Below are 21,951 nucleotides of genomic sequence, written 5' to 3' on the forward strand. Positions count from 1 at the left end.
TACACTTTACTACTGTTCCAGTGTAATCTGCTTTGTTCTACTGTGATATTAGAACTAGAACGGGTATTGTAATTTTAATGGAAATAAGTGCCTGTAGCATTGGTTTACTCCTTGGGTTTTGAAGAGATGAGAGGGATTTGAATTATTAGCCTCTGAAATGTATATTGAAATCATGGATTGTAAACATGATGTACAGTTATATATAGAAATATGAAATTACCATATCCCTTAATATCATATAATTATATATTGGTCGTGTGGCGCAGTGGATAGTGCACTTGCCTTTCACGAAGGCGGCAGGGGTTCGATTCCCAGATCGAACGTGAAAAGGTATGGGGTCACCTGCCCGACCACGTCGGTTTTCGACCGTGGTAAATAACAAATCAATGTACCCTTAACTATATAGATTGAGAGCCAAATGACGATAAGAATAACATGAAAATTGTCACCAATGCGTGGATATACGAGTACGATTATATACTCTTTTACAGTAAATGGCACCTCCATTGACACCAGGTCAAGGATCATTGATAGAAAAATAGACGATTTCATTTGTATCATCATCCAATACTTCATCCATATAAAGTCTATCGGTATTGTTTACATTGGCAACCCTTATATTCACTGATAGACAACAATTAATTCGTGCCGTCGATACACATCTCCTGACAGAGCACGACGATACTGCATCACAAATACAATGTCTAGCTTGTGTGTGTCTAATGTAACAGATACCGACTGCATATAGTAATAGTGGAAAGGAAAATAAGAGAGAAGGAAATAAAAGTCACCTTATTCAATACCCACATAGAAAGGACATATGAAAGGAGAGACAGACATGGAACAAATGATTTAATTGATTTTACAATTAACGCTTTTACCATCATATTTGAATAGACAACATTTTCCATCACAGGAATTTGCACATTGATATACGAATTGGATGTTTCTATACGGGGATCTCCCACCTGTGAATAAATGTTTAACAATCTTCTGTTAATATGTATTGTAGTACACAGCGATGCGACGGCTCTCAACGTTGCTTGTTTATGCACGAATGTTTGCTGAACGGGTTTGTAAAATATTGACTTAAACCATCGGCCTATTGGAGCTTGGTCGCTATAGCTTTATTTACCTCCTCTTCGTAGAGAGCTCTATTAGCCTCTGAGCCGCTAAAACCAGCTCACATGGACGTAGGAGATTGTGAAAGTTTGATTTAAATTGCGATGATGACGTCCATTTGTGAAGAGGTTAGTATCCAGCGCTGAATATATAACGGTTTCCTGTAATACAAGAAGGTTACCGTATTGTTATACTTTTATTTTGTATTCAAGTGAAATATCGGCACGGAAAAGTAAAGCTTAAATCTGAGTGATGTATTATTCGATCTACATTTAACTCTTCAATGATACTCGGAGAGTCACAATACGGGAGGCGGGACAGATCGGCGGGGTTCCAGTGCTAGTTCAGTGACAGCCGATACTCTGTAATTCTAGTTTGAAGGAAAGGTAATATATTTTAACCGTATGTATCGTCAATCACTGCTAGTGAATTTCACTGGATATGTGTAATTTCTACAGCGTAAACGGTATTTGTAAGTTCACTTGTAACTTTAGGATATATAAATACAGGACAGCTTCTGATACTCTACATTGGTGGTAGAGATCTGCTATTAGGATATGCTCAACCTAGAACAACATACCACAAGGTACATCATTATAGAAATTCACGATTTGAATTAAAGATGTTTTGAACTTGTAGTGGCTGATTTTTTCTAAACAAAAATGGTTTGGTAATTGTATTATTACACATGTTTTGCGTTAGTCAAGGATATGTCTAAGGAATCGTACCTAATATATATATATATGTATTTCTATATTTGTTGTAGGTTCTTATGGAACAATATAAATCTGATGTACCGGAAGTTAAAGGCTGTTGACAAACCGTCATATGCATTGGCACACAAACTATCTAAACACCGCATTGTTAGATGTTTCATTGACAACGGCGTAAGTTTGTATATAAATCATAGGCTACAAACGGCTACGAACTGTTTGATTATTCTATGAGGCTGTTTTTTTATAGAACTATAGTGGTGCCATAGGAATGTTGTCCATAATTGAACGTGAATGAAGAGGAAGCGAATCTATACAGAGATCCGTCTTAGAAAGCAAATAGAATTCGACGAAAGTTTCACCTGTACATTGTAGGAGCCAAGGATCGTTTATCTTGATCATCGAGAGGATATCGGACGGATTTAAAATCCACAACGGTAAAGACCAGACTATGCCAGTTTTAATAACATAAAACTATGTTTTATTGATGTACGTAAAGTAATAAAGACAATGCGTTGTGGGTCGTGAAAGACTTACAAAAAGCCATCTACAGGACTGACAATATGGGCAGTACTCAGTATGAGAAAGTTGTGGCGGTTATCTCGAAGAGACCCGAACTTCGACAGGACTTCGAGATACAAGGGCTGCTGCTATGGCTTCGGAAGAAATCTCAGTTATTTTCGCAACTGAAGACAGGTAAATGTATAATCATCTTACTTTAGATCACCTTTATTTAGAATTCCTTAGAAATCGTCCTAAAGTTATTTAATTGTTAAAAGGATGTTATGTTATGGAAGTATTTATATTTTATTTTCATTATTTCATTATCGACATTACGTCGAGGAAAATCTGTAAGGATACGCGCCCTGAAGACAAGAATGAATTTGTTAATAAACTATTGTAATAAAATTGACCCATCGCAACTGTTGACTCGTATACATGTTTACAATGGAATTGTGATTCTCCCCGTGCGTTGTTGATGTGATTGACAATACTAGGATGGGGTCGTTATCTGACAAAAATGGGTACGCTAACTATGCAGCTATCCGATATCATGGTTACCTTGGGATTATCAGACATTGCATAGTTGTAGAGAATTCATTATAAGATTAGAAAATCAAAGATGATATACGCAAAACTAAACAACATTGTATTATTATACAAAGCAATTCAGAAAATGTCACTGTTTAGTTTTTAATATACGTCAACATCATACATTATATACCGTGAAGCGAAAATATAGGTTTTGCCGAGCAAATACAGATTTTAAATTTTTAAACAGGGGTAAATATTCTCTTCCTTGCGGCAATTAGTTGCAGAGAGAACAGATCTTTGACCTATATAAACATCACTGTACTGTTGAGGAGTGGCCGGGAACATGACCGTCCACATTATCACCATTTACAATGGAGAGCTATTACACAAGATAGGAATGTAAAGCTAGAACCTTAGTTTTGATATGATATTAGTGTTCATCAAAACAAATACATAAGAAATTGTTTTCTTGAAATTTTGATATCATTGTTTGTTCGAAACGTATTTTAGATTAACAAAATATATTTTAAAAGATAACAACAAAATTGTGATTTTCAGTAATATAGTAAAGAGACGTACATTTTTGATAAATGCAAGCTTACAAAATGACATGGCAGAGACACTTAATGGAATAGAGATGTTTGTGACTACTTATGATAAGTAAAGTGAGACAGGGGCTTAAGATAATATGTTTGAATGGTCAAGTTTGTAAATAATTCAAACACGGTAGATACGATTAAAGGTGGATGTTTGAAGGTAATTGAGATAAAAATGACTGGGTTTAAAGCTGGATAAATTGTTTGTTTAAAAATATTAATATATACACGAAAACGACCTGAAAGATAACTACCTAGGTGATATGAATGTATATGGAATCGGCATTGAAATCGAATAATCTAGTTTGCTACACAAGCTGTGCGTTTTTAAAGGCTCTAAAATATGATATAAACCATGTCATTTGTTCTAAATTTGTTTATTCAAAACACCATATTTATGGTCTAAAAATGTAAAACATAAGTTAACCCATATTTCAGATTGACGTTATATAAAATGTCGTATAATTAAATGGCAAGATTTCAAATACACGGTGTACTTTAGCGACACTTTTTAATGCTGGGTTCACATGCCTTAACGAAGGCAATGAATTGCTTGACAACAAAGGTAGATTGTTGACTTATCATACAGGTGAGAATTTGTTTTGTTGCCGGTATGTCCCTTCAAAATGACAAAATATGTTAATTTTCTCACGAGTCTTTTCAGTTAATCACCTGTGCCAGCAAAACCCCGTAATCGTGTTACATGCACGCCGCACTTTCATCTGTTTGCTCAGAATTAAAACTCATGCAAGTTTCACCTGGGGACAAATTTATTTTGTAATAATGTCCGGTATTCCGTGAAATGAATGGCATAGTGCGTTATTTTATGTGAAAAAAATGACACATCTAAGAATGTTCAGTGTAAATGTAATAATTCTTTCTGGGGAAATAGCAATAAGGATGCAAGCTTTACATGACATAGGTTTTGATATATAGGCCACTTTGTGAATGAAAAGCAATCCATCAATATGGTATTATCGTATTTGCGGTACAAGTTTCTTTTAAAGGTATGTTTACAAACATCTCGTCTCCGTCTCTCATATGATAACTGGGGTCGGCTTTGTGAAGTGGTGGATAACATATTTTACTGTAGGAATACCAGGGGAATAATATATATGGGAATTACAATCATTACCCCTCTCATATGACGAAAGAGTACAAGATGACTTATCCCGAATCAAGTTTCAATATTCAACTGATTCTGAACAACGGATCTGTTATATTTCTTGTTAATGAGACACGTGTCTCCTGTAGTTATCGCCGTACATGGTATATAATTAAGATGACATAGCTGATATCAATCAAATATATCGCAATTAGTTTTAAGTTGCCTCGTTTATAATTAATTGAAAAGGAAACTGGTTTGATACATAAAGTTAATAAAAATGTTCCTTTACGTTGAGGTGAATCTTTACACTGTCACCACGTTTAAACGCTTTTAACAAAATGGCGCTGGACTCACCCTTTCTCGTCCTCTCATTTTACGACGCACAAATAGTGCATACACCCTTACAGGTGAGGTATGTAGTTATTTGTAGTATCTAGGTATACCTATAAATGGTGCACCTCATGTTTGCTGTGTGCTACTTGATGATCTCGGGAATATTTCGAACCTCATAAATTGGTTGTTCGGTACTCTGTAGGTCCATAAATGCTGTCGATTGATATGTGGTATTAGGCTCTGTATAAATATGTGTACAAATGTTTCATCTATGTTGGCTGTGTAATACTTTGTAGACCATATGTGGAGCCTAATCAGGTAATATGGTACTTTGTAGACCATAGGTTGAGCCTAATAAGATCATGTGGTACTTTGTAGACCATAGGCTGAGCCTAATTAGGGAATTTGGTACTTTGTAGACCATAGGTGGAGCCTAATTAGGTAATGATGTACTTTGTAGACCCTAGGTGGAGCCTAATTAGGTCATGTGGTACTGAATAGACACACGTGATGCCTTCTTAGATGGGTTGTACGATAATAGAAAAATCGACAAATGTTGATCAGGCTGCAACATATTTGATATTGGTATTGGCAGTGAAATGAAGAGAGTTTTCTATGGTATTTTTCATACATACCAGTGGTTCCCCTAACAGAAAGGATATATATTACTATGTGTACCCGCGAGTGGTGCCCTCTCAGGCGTGTTGTATAATGCTATGTAGATTTGTCTCTTGGTTAAGTTAATAAAACATAAAATCTAGACCTACCCGTGTTTGAGTAAAGGGTCCCTTGTATAAACAGATTGAGTTTACTTCAGGTAAATACACCAGCGAAAGTAGTTGAACGGGTCTGTATGTTTACAACACAAACCTCAGTTAAAGGGTTGTCTGTTTATTCACTATATAACGGTATTCATATTAAGCATATCGGTTTTGATAAGCTACACACTACATGGGAAACATTCAACAACTATTCTCAACAATATTACATGTACCATGTTTTATTTACTTTTATGTGAAAAAATAAAATACATATTATCCTTTTTACAAAGTAATTGTTAATCGAACTGTCCCCAAATTTTTATTTTGTAAACTATCATTGCATCATATTAAGATTTCTGGTTAATTAACTAGCGTTAGCTCAATAAAATTATTGGACCCCACCACTTTAAAGTATACAAATGTATCGTGTTTACATTTTATACATAAGAAGGACAGCGTGGTCTCAACGCCTTAGGCTGTATCTCGTTCAAAGAGGGTTTTATTTGACTTATATTACATGTTGATTACGGTGTAAAAACTTCCAATGAAAAGATTAAAAGAGTTGTAAGGCATAAAAAGTGAAGTGTCCAGCCGTGATTAAAGGTAAAGGTGTACTCTGTGTGTGCCGGGTGGTAGGTGTCCCAGGAGGGTAGGGGTGACAGCTCAGTAAGGGATTTCTCACGTCAGGTGATGCTGTTCTGGGTTGTTCTTTGAACGATTATACAGAGTAAAGTAATGTTTTATTTCGTTTAACTTTGTGACTCAGCAATTCTCTTATTTGAAAAAAAACTATCAATGTATTCTTATTCAAAACCATATACCTATTAGTTAATTTGGAAGGAGGACCGCGATGCACTTTCGTACTAAAAATATTATACTTATGGATAATGTATTTTCAGTACGTACGGGGACATATTGAATATTCCCATAACGTAAAGGCATTGGTGGCAGTAGTTTGGGTTCGTAGAGTTACTGGTAGGTAGTTTGCGGGCACTGGTAGTTTATATTTTCTGTACTTGCGGATATTATTGGGTTCTTCAGCATATACGGGCACTGATAAATATTATTTTCAGTAGTTATGGGTACTGGTGGTAAGTTAGTATTCAGAACGAGTAGATTGTATTAACAGTACGTTTCTCTTCAACAACTTGTCTATACATAAAATCTTATCGACATTGATTCACGTCCCACGTGTGCCCTGGAAGGTCAAGTGAGACAAACGGAACTTGCCTTTTGGCCATCTTTCTGCTGATTGGTGTTGTACAGGAGACAAAGACATCTAAAGAATAGGAAGGTTTCTCCAATACATATTCAATAATTTAATACAAAGCTAGCAGAAATCTCTATAGATTTGTTTGCTTCAAATGACAAAGTCATTGACAGTTTACAACCCACATACCAGTACATGCATATGTTTTTCAATAGGCAAACCTCTAATCAACATTTTTCGTACATAAACCCAGACCAGTCCAATAACCGAGGGAATAAACCAATCACTCTACATATTGCAGATTAAGATATTCTTTTAATCTAGTTCTATGTCAACTTGCTATACATCAAACAAATAGCTTTGAGTTAAAGTCGGAATATATATGCAATCGTTATTGTCTAAAGTCTGCCAGGAAGAGGTGATAGAGGACACTTTGTATTTGCCTTTCCCGTTTATCTATCCGACCGTTCGTCTGTGATTGTGTCCTTCAGACGGTTGATGTTATAACCCCTGTATCTCTCAGCTAATGGTTGGAATATAACATGACTAGTCACAGTTGTTCGCCAGGACACCGGGTATACAAACAAAGGCTGTAGAAAGAAAATGACATAAAAAAATGTCACAGGTTTTTGGGAGTAGTAGAATACTTAAAATGCTGGAAGTCGAAAGTCAACATAACAGTTAATTCCATTCAAGTTGCTGTCTCTCAACAGTTACTCTGACACTTTCGGATCCCAGAAATAATAATCATTACCGATAAATGAAACATGACTTTTAACGACGATTACCTTTTACAATATTGTTTTTTAATTAGTTCTTTTTACATTTGATGAGAAGTGGCACGTATTATTTCCCGGTTCATTTGAACATGGCATCCTCGTGTGACGAGTCAAGGATAAACATTTATCTATCGAGTCGGGGACAATTGTTTGTCGTCAAACTGTGTACGTAGAGTTAGGGTTGAGGTAACTATATGCACACGTGCATGTCGATATTTACATCACTCTTGGGTTTAGACAATGTCATTGGAATCATATGTCAAGGTTTTCCTGCCGTTTGGAACATGCGTGCTACATAAATATCTTTGATATGAGCATCGTCATTACGGTATAAAACCTGTTATTGATCATTGGTCATTTGATGGTCATATATCAAAATACTCACAGTAGTATCAACCGTGTGATAGTTTATCGCCGCCATTCTAAATTTACAACGACACGTTACTCATGACGTGGTAACCACTGACGGTTGTTTCCATCGCGGAGGAATGTGAATAGAAATTTAGGCGGGCCGATTTCAAGCCGAGATGCGTCACAATAGATCTCGATTAATGTATTTCCAGGATGATCAAAGAGTCCGGATCGGATTTATTTGAGATTATCGATCTCAGATGCTTATACCGCTTAGATTAACGTAATGATTGTGCTATGTTTTTGCTATCAGTTGAATACCACACGCCACCTTGATTCTATTGTAGAACAAACCCCTCACCTCCCATGATTGTTTAATTCAAAAATATTGAAACCCTTCCATTCTTAACATACATGTATTACGAAACGCTACGATAGTGGTTACTCGAGAATAGGACTTTAATCCCTGAGGCTGCAACAATTCTATGTGACTAAAGCTGTGATGAGTTTCCCAGTGGCGGTATCAAAAGGGGAATCATTTCTAACAATAGATCAAGTACCGTTACTTCCGCTCAATCCATTTCGCAATCAGGACAATGTTTGTAATATAAGAACGCTAGCTAACACAGATGGAGTCGTGTGGTCTGATTTATGGAAACCAATTAAGGTCGAAATCGAATACGTATTATCATTTCGCGCGAATATCTTTTGTAAGTGACAGCTTATCTATCAGTAACTTCCGATTATTTGATTCGTTATCAGATCGGCGCTTGCACTGTAAAGAGCACTGCCAACATTGACAAAAATACAATGAGATTATCAAACACAGTCATTGATGCTGAACTTTTTGAGCGATAAATAATGATGAACACAATCAGTACTGTATCTCACGTGCGTTTTTTTCACTTTTGACATTAGTTTGGTACCTATCCCGTTGCGTCTATCACAACAGTATACGAAGGTAGTCTTAGTTTCTTAATGAATAAGAGTTGTGTTTCACGGTTTGGGTGAATATGTTGATATTTTTCACGAGTGCTTACAGTAATTTACCAGTGAAAACAAATAAAAATCATTCAACTAAAGAGTGAAATATAACTGCTTTTATCAAAACACCAGGAATGTTCTGTTTATGTGGATTTTTCTTTATTAAAGAATTGTCTTCCATGAACAGATTGTCTATCCCCGCCCAAGTTTGTAGAGACCGATGCTGTATTTCGACGATGAAATAAGAAAACGTTTGTTCTATCATGACAATGCCTATTGTTTGTTATTTTCACACAAAATCCTGCTCTCTGATTTGTTAGTTAAGTGTGAAAACAACAAGAACGTTTTTTCATCACATTAGGAAAAAAAATCTACTTTATTTTAACAGCAAAACCTTAAACATAAATCTCACTGTAAACAAAAATGTAGTAAATACAAATGCTACCATGTACATGTACTTATAAGAGTTATAAATGTAGAGTGTATATGAAATGTTCATAAACTATATCTGTCGTCGTTGACTACTGTGACGAACATGGTAGATAATCCCTGACATTCATTTAGGATTAAATACATCGATAGTTCCTAGTGAGTGTACGTAATATTACGATGACTAAATGGTCACTAAGGTCTCATTTTGTTACTGAGCTTTACAGAAATGAGCTTCAGTGTTTGTTTTTGTCTTTGACTCTACTCGCCTAAAATAGATCAAGAATCCTTAAATCAAATTTACACATTAAACAATGGTTGCCTTCCAACACCAAACACACAGGTCAATCCCCGTCTTTCCGACGCTTGTTTAGGTCTTCAGCTCAAGTGTTCGGGTGACAGGATATCCGTGTTAGGTCATTAAGTGACGGACTTGTAGCTATGGTAACAACACAACGACGTCACGTGTATGCCATGTTAATGGGAATAGAGTCAGGTCAGGAGATAGCTCCTGTATACGAGGTAGGATTTAACTTAGACATGATGTTCACTGTCATTTATTATTTCAACAGTGTGTGACACACTAGCTATCGTTAATTCCGGATATGCCCTGCCGTTTAAGTCGCAAAATAAAACATTGTATTCTGGTGTAGTGAATATAAATTAACATACTTCATTGGCTTTTTTTTAACAAATGTGTTTAATAAAACAAAATAAATGTATAGACGATATCCACCAGATACTTAGACGAGATTAGCGTTGTATTTAGGTCAGTCACAATACATTGACACCCTAACAACGAAGTCACCAACGTACATGTCGCTCCGGCAGCTTAATCTGTGTAAAAGTCTCTCTCAAGGAAACGGTGTTGTTGTTGAAAAATATATATTAGAAACTAAATGTGTTTTCTGATGTAAACACAGCTATTTGTTCCTTCATCATATTTTTTCATTTTTATCCTATTTTGTGTTTTTTCCTAATTTATTGGGTTTTTTTTAAACAATATGTTAAATTATTTAATTATTTATTTTATTTCATTTATTTATTGTCAGATTTGAACTTTTTTTTATCAGAAATGTTCCGAAATCTGGGAAACAAAAAACTATGTAACCAAACTAAGTATTTTCTAATCCATTTTATTTCAATACATCACGAGTTATTCGCAAACCTGGTGATAGTGGGACATCACATATACCTGTAGGGTAGAAAACCTTTTAAAATTCAGTATCGTAAGAAAAATGTTAACACTGTAAAATGAAGATTTCAATACATTCATGATCAACTTCCTTAAGCTAACAATTACCAAAGGATGCTAGGAAAACTGATAAATAATTACTGTGGATCAGTACGGGGATCGCCAAGGTGGATCGTATATCGGAAAGTAAATATATCTTAAACATTATACATCAGAGATCCAGATAAATGTTTGTCCGACAAGGACAGTAAACGTCGAGTCAAGTGGGTATAAGGACTGACAGGCGGTGGCTAGGTACGTGAGAATATCCACATACTGTTCACAGCCCGTGTTCATTTCTGTGACAACCGGATACTAATTACAAATCTTATATTGATCTATAACAGTAAATATTTAAATTCCATTATAAATATTTAACATCATGATTTAAATATGCAATTATTTTTTCATATATAATTATATCGGTTTTACTAGCTAACGTAAGACAATACATTTTATTTTATTTATTCTCGATATAAAACATATTACTATACAGGTCAAATGGTCCGGCAACGCTTGGTCACGACATCCATAGCATTTAAAAGTCCGTAGAAAAAATAGATAATGGAAAACTGTCAAGTTCACACATATAATCGTCGCCCAGTGTGTTAAACAAAGGATGTCGCGGGCCAACTCTATTGTTTGTATCCTATTATATTCTTGGATAAACAAAACGAAAAGGCTAAATATATTTTTGTTTGTTTGCCGCTATTAATTTATCTGAGTCGACAGGTGAAACTCTGTATCAGATCCAAGTTAAGGCATTAATCCAGATAGGGAAATTACAGCCTAATTATCACCTCGTGATAAATCGTTAGCGATTAACAAATTTTAATGTTTGATAATTTTCTCGTCAATATAACCCTAAAAATCAATTCCCGCTGTGTCGTCTTTTAGAGCAATGTTTGTGGGGCGTGTTTCAATGTTTAATAACGTCTAATTGATTGTGACGTAACAGGCGGGTTGTGATTTGTAGATATTTGAGCAAAACATTGTTTTGTCGTTTAAACTTGTTTGCAGTGTTTGAGCACATTTTTGAACTCGAATGAAAGCAATCTTAATGTGAAATTCAAAATGATGTAAAATGTACTTTGCTTTGTATAGATTAAATTTCACTAATGTAATGTAAAGGTAAAAGACAAACTGAATGAGATAGAGCAATCTAAAGGCTAAGGTTTTGGTAGACTTGATTGGCAGAGTTACAAAGAAGACTTTCTTGAGCAATATGACTTTTAAAAACAAGTGCATTTAAAGGTAATGAGTTCATTTTGTCCTCCGAGGAAAGACATTGTTATATATGAACACCCAGGCCCAAGCATCATGAAACAGTCATATAGTTTAATCTTAATATTAAATATCGTTAAACAAACTACATGTCGTGAAAATCACCCAAAAAATCTAATTTCTAGAAATTGTTAACTTTTATTAAATCACGTTTTGATAAATAATTCAAATATCAAATACAGTAAAATGTTCGGAAATGAGTCTAAATCACTGCGTGATCCTGGGGAAAAGGCAAGAAGGTGTACCTGTACACAAATTAATGATATGATTGTAGACAGTATATATGTTAATATCATAGCTATGAACAACATACAGGATTGGGGAGCTGGAGGCATACAGTTGGACATATGGCCATGCAACCATTAAAGTTTAATCTTGTAACTAATGGATCTGATTATGACTCTCCGAATGTCAAAGTACTATGCCGTCACTGTCGTAGACAATTTATGAGATATTTGCTTTACAATCTAGGCAGTTTATATCCGGTTGGATTAGTATACACCCTTTTCGGTGAGTGGCTGTAAAGTAATAAATCTAAAGATGTCCCGATGCAACAGCACGACTTACCCGGGTCGTAAACCGAAAGTCGACCTATCTTGTAAAATGTAATTGATGTGCAATCATTGAGGATTGTACTTGAGTTGTAGGTACTTAAGAATGCACACGCCAGTTTGTGTATTCAACCTCTTAATGTCAAATCTTATGGAGGGTTTCCTTTTATGTCATTTGCATTACAATACAGTATTTTATATTCTTAATAGAGGCTGAACAACGTCTGTTCGTAAAACAAATATGTTAAATCTAAAATTGCCAAATAATTCTTCCTGTTTATTTATACATAACATCTTCAATCAAGGCAACATTGCTAAACATGTGTACTTCTAAAATGTCGAGGGATTGATAAGATGTTGTCTTTCGGTGATGAAAACGTGAAAATGATCACAGCGTAATAATATCACCGTACACTCTCCTGTTCTGTAAATATAATATTTTTCTCGACGATTTTGATAAAAACGGATGAATTCATTTTTATAATCGCTTCCCGGCTAAACATGTTATATTTTATTCTACCTAGTTCTTAGTCTATAACTATTATAAAACTTGTTCACCCCAGACACAAAACAATTTTCTACCGTTTTGACTTTGTATAACACTCTTTGAAGTAGTATTAAATTAAGTCTTACTGATATTTTGTCCACCTACCTGACCTGTACATTTACACTAAGTACTAAAATACTGAATTCCATGAACCATTATATTGGAATATTTCAAGAGAATCCAATCGGAACTGATAAGACTGAAGATAAAGACAACTTCTTTGATCGTTCTTCCTGAAATCCTGTCGGAATCGAGCGGAATTTGTAACTATTCCAGCATGAACATATTGGAACTCTTCCTGGAACGGTACCTGTAATCAACCGAAAGGGTTACATAGATTATTAATTGTCTTCGATAGTGATCATCTATATGGATAAAACACGAAATGCTGATTAGCGTTAAATTAACCACAGATCAAAGAGGATCGTGCAAAAAACAGGACTTGTATTTACAAACAATAATGAAGGGATTTGCATATTCGATGTAATTAACCGAAGTTGTTATAGAGTATACAGTATACAGCCGGAATATGTTTTAATTCTTAACCAAAGAGGCTGTCAGTCTGTCTGCCTAAATACTGGTGAAATGTCAACCGTGTCTAGTACGGCTAGTATTTCAGGTCAAATGCATACCTCTTTCTATTGATGACGATAAATATAATCAGAATACCTATCGTGACATAGAACGTGGTCTTACAACTGGTTATGATACATCAAGTTTCAATAACGTGCTGTACCGGAAGTGAGGGGGTATTATGATAGTGTAAAGCTATGGTGTACACTGGTAAACCACCAATAGCCATTCAGCCGTGAAATTATTGCATTCATCGCTGAATACGACATCGCTGTATAATCGGATTGTATCAATAGCATCAATCCTAATCGCCTTATGCAAACATTGTTTGGATATGTGTTAGTTCACCTTGGTAAAAATCAATTCAATTGTAGACAGAAGACACGCAACAGAAGAAACAAAAGAGAAAAACATATCTTAAAGAATGACAACAAATCTACACTTGTTGATAATGGACATATTCTACAACTACAAAAATGTTGAAAGTTGAAATGAATTTACTTGAAGAGAATGAAATCTAACACACATGACACTTTGTAAACATCATTAATGCTATGTATTTGTACATTCCAAAGTTTCTAAGTATAATTGGATGTCGACAAATCTTATTTATATTTACTTCCCACTTATAGTATATAGATCGGATTCGTAAAGAACATTTTGTAGTCATTCGCGACATGAGGCCATCCACTTACCTCAGTATTTGATGACTAGTAAACAATGTCACATTTACGTTCTAGTTTAACATATTGAACAAAGATACAAAAGCATTGTTTACTTTTACTTTTCATTGTTAGACGTGAAAAGGAAAATTTCAATATTGTATCAGATAATGTACTTGATGAATCGATAGAAAAGCAGTTTGCACTGTATACCACAGGGTAAAACATGCTGAGATTTCAATTATTCCTCTTAATAGAATACTCTGCAAAGCTAAATAGAACTGCACTTAACTTGCATAAAGAAACAATTATCTTTATGAGAATTGCATACATGGTTACTCCTTATATTTGAGTATTTCAAGTGCACAATGAAGACAATGAGCACTTGTCATTAATTATTTACATACCATTTATTTACAGTCAATAACTCAATAGCAAGCACTTTTAATTTTTGATAGTTTTATAATGAATTTGCTACACCGAGAAAAGTTCAATTACATGTGCAATACAGTCTGCTTTATGAAAAACAATTTTGTGAAAAATAAAATCATTATATATGCAATTACGCAAAGTGACGATATTAACAGTGTTGGCAATAACAGCTACCTTTATATAATACTATTTCCTAATGCGTTGAATAGAAGTATTCGAGATTGAAATGTTCATGAAATATTATTTTCAATTCAAGTTCCATAACTTAGATTGTCTACCACAGGTAGTAGATCATGCGGATTTCCTTTAGATAACTATACCATAGAAAATATTGCCCCACCTTATCAAAATAACACGCATGCGGATAAGGTATCAAAATTAATGCTTTTACTCACAACGTTGACAAGGGAAATTTATTCATGAATAAAAATGAAATATTATTCATGACATTTCTTAAAATCAATTGTGCAAAAAGCAATCGTTTATTTGAATATAAATGTGAATAATCTTTTTTATTGATACGTTAAAAAAGATGACAGGAACATCCGTTGCTAGCTAGGAAGCCGTGAACATCAGCATTTAGTTTTTCAAATCATTAACATGGTGATGACCTGCATGTCTGGTTATTCGTTATATCATTGAAATATCATTCTAGCCTAACTGAAATCTAATAGCAATCTTCTGTATTTTCAGATTACCTGAAAGATATTGTTCGAAACTGCGGAATGGTGTCTTATGATAAAGAGGAAATGATTATCAAGCAGGGAGAAAGAGGCGACTGGTGAGTAAAGGGTTTGGCAATGGAACAAACGTTACACACCGTGTAACTTGAATATACTCTCCTTAAATTCACTGTCACATATGATATACGATGAAATCAACTTCAACGTAACAAGTGTGATGCATATACACTGTGTTATTTCACGGTACAGACTTAAAATGAACCTACCAGTCAGAAATGTAGTTATACAATGTAAACCAAAATCAGCAAGTAATGTAAAACATGCATATGTAACATTCGGAAATTAATTGGGTCTTTCCGTTATACTGTAGGAATCATCGGAGACCTATCATAGCAAGACAGTAAATGCAAATTCGGATGGTATTTCTCGAATGGTTTCCGATTGAATGTTGTCGCCTGATAAGACTGGTATCCACACACAAAAAACGACATTACTTCCGATATCTTTACCGCCACTTGTTAAAACTTATTTTAGCATAATGAACTGACTTAAACCCACTGAAAGATCAAATAGTTTTTCCTTTTTTTTAACGTAAATATTCGAAATACATTTAATTATCATTAATAGTTGTAAACAATACAGTTTCGTTCAAATATATTGCCCAATTAGTGCTAGCGCCCCATCATGTTGAACAGTGCTCCATCGCAACTCAAATCTGAAAAAAAAGATGCATTTCAATAATTAATATATGTGAAATAACATCAAGATCACTGTTCCAAGTGACAAACATTCTTTTGTGTAATGTGCGATGACAGTGACCATATCTTTCCGCTTAAAAAAAATCTTCATTTTTTACTGACAATTCGTCATTAAAATATGTCTTGGATTCGGAGTTCACTTACGGATATCATTGTTTTAAGTAACTAAATCCTATTTCAGTCGAAAATATTGTCCGCTTGAGCACATAAACATATGTTAATTAACAAACAGTAGTGTTTAGCTCCTATTAGCTCAAAATGTTCGAAGAGCGTTTCTTCTGTCCTTTACAAGCAGCGTTAATCTGGAAATTAATCTGAAGATTCCAAAACATCAACCGCATCAAAAACGTTTCTAAACTACGGAGGCCGATTGAAACCCTTTTTGGTCTGGCCTACTCTATTCTTCATTGATGACCAAGTGTGTTTATGTCAAAGAGGTTTAATTGTTTCGATATGTCTTTTTTTTTGTTTTGTTTAATGCCGAGTGTAAGATGAATTTTGAATCCGGGATCGGCGTGTAAAATTGCTATCTCGCAACATTTGTATTCAAACCCGATAAGATCCTGTTCCTTTTTATGTGATAATTCAGTTATAAATCCTGACGGACCTGCAAATGTCAACGCATGCCTTGCAGGTTTATGCTAAGGCTCGTCGAGAAGCAGCATCATTTCATTAGGTCCGTTCCTATTTCAAAAACGAAGCACCCTGTAACCTGCCCGACAGTTTGAATCGGGAATATTTAGTGTGGTATTGGTATAGTCTTTTTGTCGCCATTCCGAACAAACTTTTGTTGTCTGGTGTTGGATGTTTTTGTGTTGTTTATTTCAGTTTCTACATCATCCTGGACGGTAAAATCTCTATCTTTATCCTAAACAAAGACAAAGATGCTGATGACGATGACCGCGCTATGGAGGAAATTGGTAGCCGGACACCGGAGGGGAAACTGGACAAGAGCAAACTCGGCAACTTTGTCACACATTTAGGTAAAACTGGGACCAACGATTTTTCGCAAAACCTATTTGTGTCAATTAAAATGTGTGTTTTGTTCATGTTCTGCCATGGTTTCATTAATTTTGAGTTCTGATTACGCTTCTTGTTTCTATTTCAGTATTTTGTTGTATGATATGAAGATCGAGGTTGTTATACTATGAACATTTTTGTGATGTGTATTTTGTTGTCACCACCCGAGCTCTTGGTATAAGGCGATGTGACATACCTGGGAGTTAACATAGCTTTGCATGGTGGGTGTCGTCTATGAAGCAAAAGACGACTGCCCTTCCGGAACAACTGGTCCTATTATTCTTGTACTTTTTCAATGGTCTCTATGTAAATACTTCCTTTATTAAACGATTTTGAGTTGGAATTGTGGTTTTCGTGACACTTCTGTATTCTCTAGTATTTTTGTTTAACGTTTTCCTGGGAAATGCAAAATAACAACGAATTATCTTTGCAAGACATGCTAATAATGAATAGCATTTGTGAAGCCGATATCGTGTTGGGCAGAGGAAAGTATGCAGACAGAATTTGCCTTACCTGCTCTCTCCGTATCTGCCATCTTCTTGCCGATGGTTTTTGACCGATTTCTTTGAAACTTGGTATACATAATAATCATGATATGAAGTTGTGTTTCCTTGAAAAGAATTTGGATTCAACTATTTTTGCAAAAGTAACTGCCCTTTGTTTATTTCAGTATTTGATGTTTGTCCGACAATCCCCTCCTACATTTTTCAACGGATCACTTTGAAACTTGGCATATATTATTATCCTGATATGAAGTTGTGTCTCCCTTAACATAATTTGGATTTGACGATTTTTGCAAAAGTTATTGCCCTTTGTTCATTTCAGTATTTGATTTTTTGTCCGGAGATTTTCTCAGCTAACCACTCTTAGAATAATGCAGATTTTATTTCAATGTAAGAAAGTATATAACACTATATGGCATTCGACGGGCGCATATTGTTCAGCCTCGCGGTTCTCTTGTTCTCTGTTTCTATCAGCTTTTTCCATATCATCCATATCTACCGATTGAATGAACACCTTGATATGTGTTTATTAATAGGTTCCGGTGTCCCGTTTGGTGAGGTGGCGCTGATGTCAGATGATTGTATACGTACAGCGTCCATCATCTCTGAAGAAAAAACTGACCTTCTGGTAGTTGACAGGGCACTTTACAACAGAGCGGTCAAGATTGTTCTAGCCAAAGAATTCGAGGAAAAAGTTGAATTTATCAAAACAAACCCATTGTTCGCTAACTGGGCACCGCGATACAGGAAGCAATTGACGATGGCAATGTATAAAGAGACCTTGCCTTATGACAGTGTTCTAGTGAGACAAGGGGGACCGGTGACCAACATCTACTTTGTGATAAGGTAAACATGAATACAAAACGTACTGTATCAAGCTTTCCAATACTGTATTATAAAATAAACAGAATGTTGTGTATTGCTCAGTACTGGGCTTCAAACAGTTTTACATTCCTAGAAGATGGGTTATGTATCACAACCAGTAAGAGTGTATGTGTGACGATCCGGTGACTAGGACGATACATACCCTGTCACCTTCATCAAACGAATGACCAGTGAAGCTTTTCTACGTAAAGGTGTAAAATAAGTACGACTTAGCAATATATCATCGAAGTCAATTCGTAGGTACACTAAGTTGTTATACATGTACGAAATGACGAATCATTCCGACAATATCATAATTTAACAAAGATATATATATATAAATAATATTAACTGTTTCATGCTGTAATATGTAAATGTTCATGTTCCTGTCTTGATAAAGGGACAGATCGCCCTGAAAATTTGACACATTTCTTTGTCTGCACTGTCGTTATTACGTCTTAGCCCATATTTTGTAAATAATTAGACGTTGCAATTTATTCATTTCTCTGTTGTTTATGTTAAAACATTTGTATACAGATCGTATGCAAAACACTACATTTTTGTATTTTCAAAAAATGACATGCCGTCCCTGTAAAACCGGACACATATGTAAACCGAGCAAATAGTTTGGTCCCGGTGACATCCGGTTTAGACAGGTTATACTGTATAACGATATACATGTATTTGCGTGCTGATTGTTCACGCTTATCTATTTAATACTAACTATGCGAGCATTTACACACCGCAAAAAATACTTATACAGTATACAGAAAAGATGCGTCTAAAACAATGAATATTCTACGTTCTCAACTTTCTCTCCATAGCGGACAGGTAGAAATTCAAATCGACCCATCTCACCACCAAGTGCAATATCCCCGGATCTTCATGGAGGCTCAGGACGAGTCAGACAGGTGAGACGTTACAGATTAATCATTTTACTTACAATTTATGCCATTCCTATGTCCTAAGGCTTTCCGTGCGTTTGTGTGATTACTCGAAATTCAACTATTCCTATGTGTTTTATACTAGACATCTATTTCAAACGTTTGTTAGTTTTGCCCTTTTTCGGAGTTTCATTTGAATAGCAAAAACTCGGGTACTGATTCTTTTCAGATCAATATGATTTGTGTTAATGATAGACATTCTACCAGATATGATACGATAAGCATTGCGTATTATAAAAATAGAAACAGATGATATATACTACATTGTTTTCTGTTGTATGTCCATAGGTTGATACGGAAACACGAGAGGATTCGTCCCCCAACGGAAGCACAATACTCCACCTTCGTTAAGAAAAAAGACTCGACCAAATACTCCAAACTGTGCATTTTAGGCATCAACGAAAGTATAGGTACAGAAACGTAAAAACATAGTTTAAGAACGTTACCATTCATCATTTTCAAAACCAATATCCATTTTATATCATATTACTTTTTCAAAACAGCATCTGCAAGACACTAATAATGTCCAAAAATGTGATGCTGTTTTTATTTTAAAAGAAGTCAGTATGCTTAGATGTATTTATGAATACTATTTTACATTACATATGTTTAGACAAAAGTCGTTAATTGAAAAACCAACTGACCTGGTATGTTTGCCTGTGGTTTTATAGGTGAGGTGGAAGTGCTGTTAGACCTACCGACATACACCCAGACAGCCGTGTGTACCGAAAAGACTGACGTACTTGTGTTGGAAAGGAAACACTATGAACGTTTGTTTGTCCGACGACATCCACGTACGATCGAGGCTATGCGTGGAATGTTTAAAGTAAAATTAGAAACGCGCATGAATCTACTTACAAACAAAGAGGAACTGCCATTTTTAAACCTGTTAAAAGACAGAATTGATTCATACAACAATCCAAAACCTTCCGCAGATAAAAAGAAAAAAGAGCTGACTTCTGCTTCAGCTGCTGAAAAAGAGTTCCTGAATCATAAGGGTCCACTTATAGATATATATGGACCTGGTAGTGTGTTCTACATGATCCGTGTCAGGGAAAAACACAAACAAAAGTACAAGGCTCACAAGGAACGCGGCAACTTCAAGAAGCCACTCACAAACGACAATGGTCATTTACACTCTGTCAGGGTGCCACATACACTTTTAATGGCAGCGCAAATGTCGGGCGCTACCAGAGACTCAGATGCCTTGAGTGAGCGCTCAGAGCAACCAACGCGAATTGTGTCGAGCAGACTTCCCAGTGCACGCTCACTTCCTCAACGCAATGCGCGATCCTTTCGTCGGATTCAGAGTGCCCATCGAGCGACTGAGTCTGATGACAAACAAGAAAATGATGATAGTGAAAAGAACAATGATCTGGAGGACGATGACGATTTAGACATCGCAAAGTCTCTACCTGATACTCGACAGGCCACGGTCATGTTTCCAGACACAAAAGAAGACATGGCTCTGACGTCACTTGAGGAGCGAGTCCGGGAATGGCTTGACAAGGGCAACACGTCACGTGGGTGTGCACAGGTGGCACAACTCAGACGACTTCCTATGCAGGTAGGGTATATAGTACGTGTCACCTAAAATAGCGTCCCCAGTGCTCTTTGTGTTTTGGTCATTCACGTAAAACTGGTTATTTAAATTGGAAAAGGCGCTATTAGTTTTTTGTGATAATAATCATTATTATAATTCATCATTAGGCAATAGAGTAAAAACTGTTCCAATAGGTAAGATACCAATCGTTGTTTGATTGGATATCGTCAACGATGTGATGATGTCTTGTAGATATTAAACGGAAGTCCTTTAAAATGTTAGATAAGCATGTACTAGTAACTTTACAAATATGCTTGAAAATCTTGGAATGTAGATCAGACGAAGGAATTTGGCAACGTTGTAAGTACATAGTATAGTTTATCATCTGGTTTTGTTAGATAGTCAAATCCCTTCACGAGTCTGTACTCAAACACATTAGATAGACCGACCCCTCCACAATACCAGTTCCCTTATGCTAAACGTTTGTAATTCCTATTGGTCTTCTGCACGGAGTGGAAAGTCCATGCAATAATATTTCTTTTCTCATTCATGTTATGTAGTTATTTAATTACTCAATATAGAATTAAAAATACTACATTTTTTTTTGTATTTAGAAATGCTTCAAGTTTAACGCTTATTCATATCACCAATATAAAAATGCTATAGCTGTTGCATATACAGTTGGCAGTATGCATAAACATATATTATCAGAACAATCTTTATTGTATCAGGGTTTCGTTTTTGACATTCGGAAACAGTAAAGATCACAAGTCTGTCTATTTCTAAACAATTATTATTTTACCTATAAGATTATTTTGATCATGAAGAGCTTCTATTAGCATACTCAGACCAGAGATAGAGACTATTAAGTATTAAGTATTAAGTACTATTTAATGTTCCAAGCCAGTGCTAATATGTTAATGTCTAAATTA

General features: G+C 35.4%; 1 protein-coding gene across 1 annotated transcript; it reads left to right on the top strand.

Annotated features, from left to right (window-relative positions):
• Window positions 1-1,157: 1,157 nt before the first annotated feature.
• On the top strand, window positions 1,158-21,383 carry LOC110447964. Its single transcript, XM_021493965.1, has 9 exons — window positions 1,158-1,250; window positions 1,889-2,531; window positions 15,398-15,485; window positions 16,974-17,128; window positions 18,205-18,514; window positions 19,357-19,443; window positions 19,765-19,886; window positions 20,148-21,043; window positions 21,354-21,383. Exons 2-9 carry the CDS (start codon window positions 2,399-2,401, stop codon window positions 21,381-21,383), a joined length of 1,821 nt encoding a protein of 606 aa, XP_021349640.1. The 5' UTR covers window positions 1,158-1,250; window positions 1,889-2,398.
• Window positions 21,384-21,951: the final 568 nt, after the last annotated feature.

This window comes from Mizuhopecten yessoensis, unplaced genomic scaffold (assembly GCF_002113885.1).
Source record: "Mizuhopecten yessoensis strain PY_sf001 unplaced genomic scaffold, ASM211388v2 scaffold3717, whole genome shotgun sequence".
In the NCBI taxonomy this organism is placed as follows: domain Eukaryota; kingdom Metazoa; phylum Mollusca; class Bivalvia; order Pectinida; family Pectinidae; genus Mizuhopecten; species Mizuhopecten yessoensis.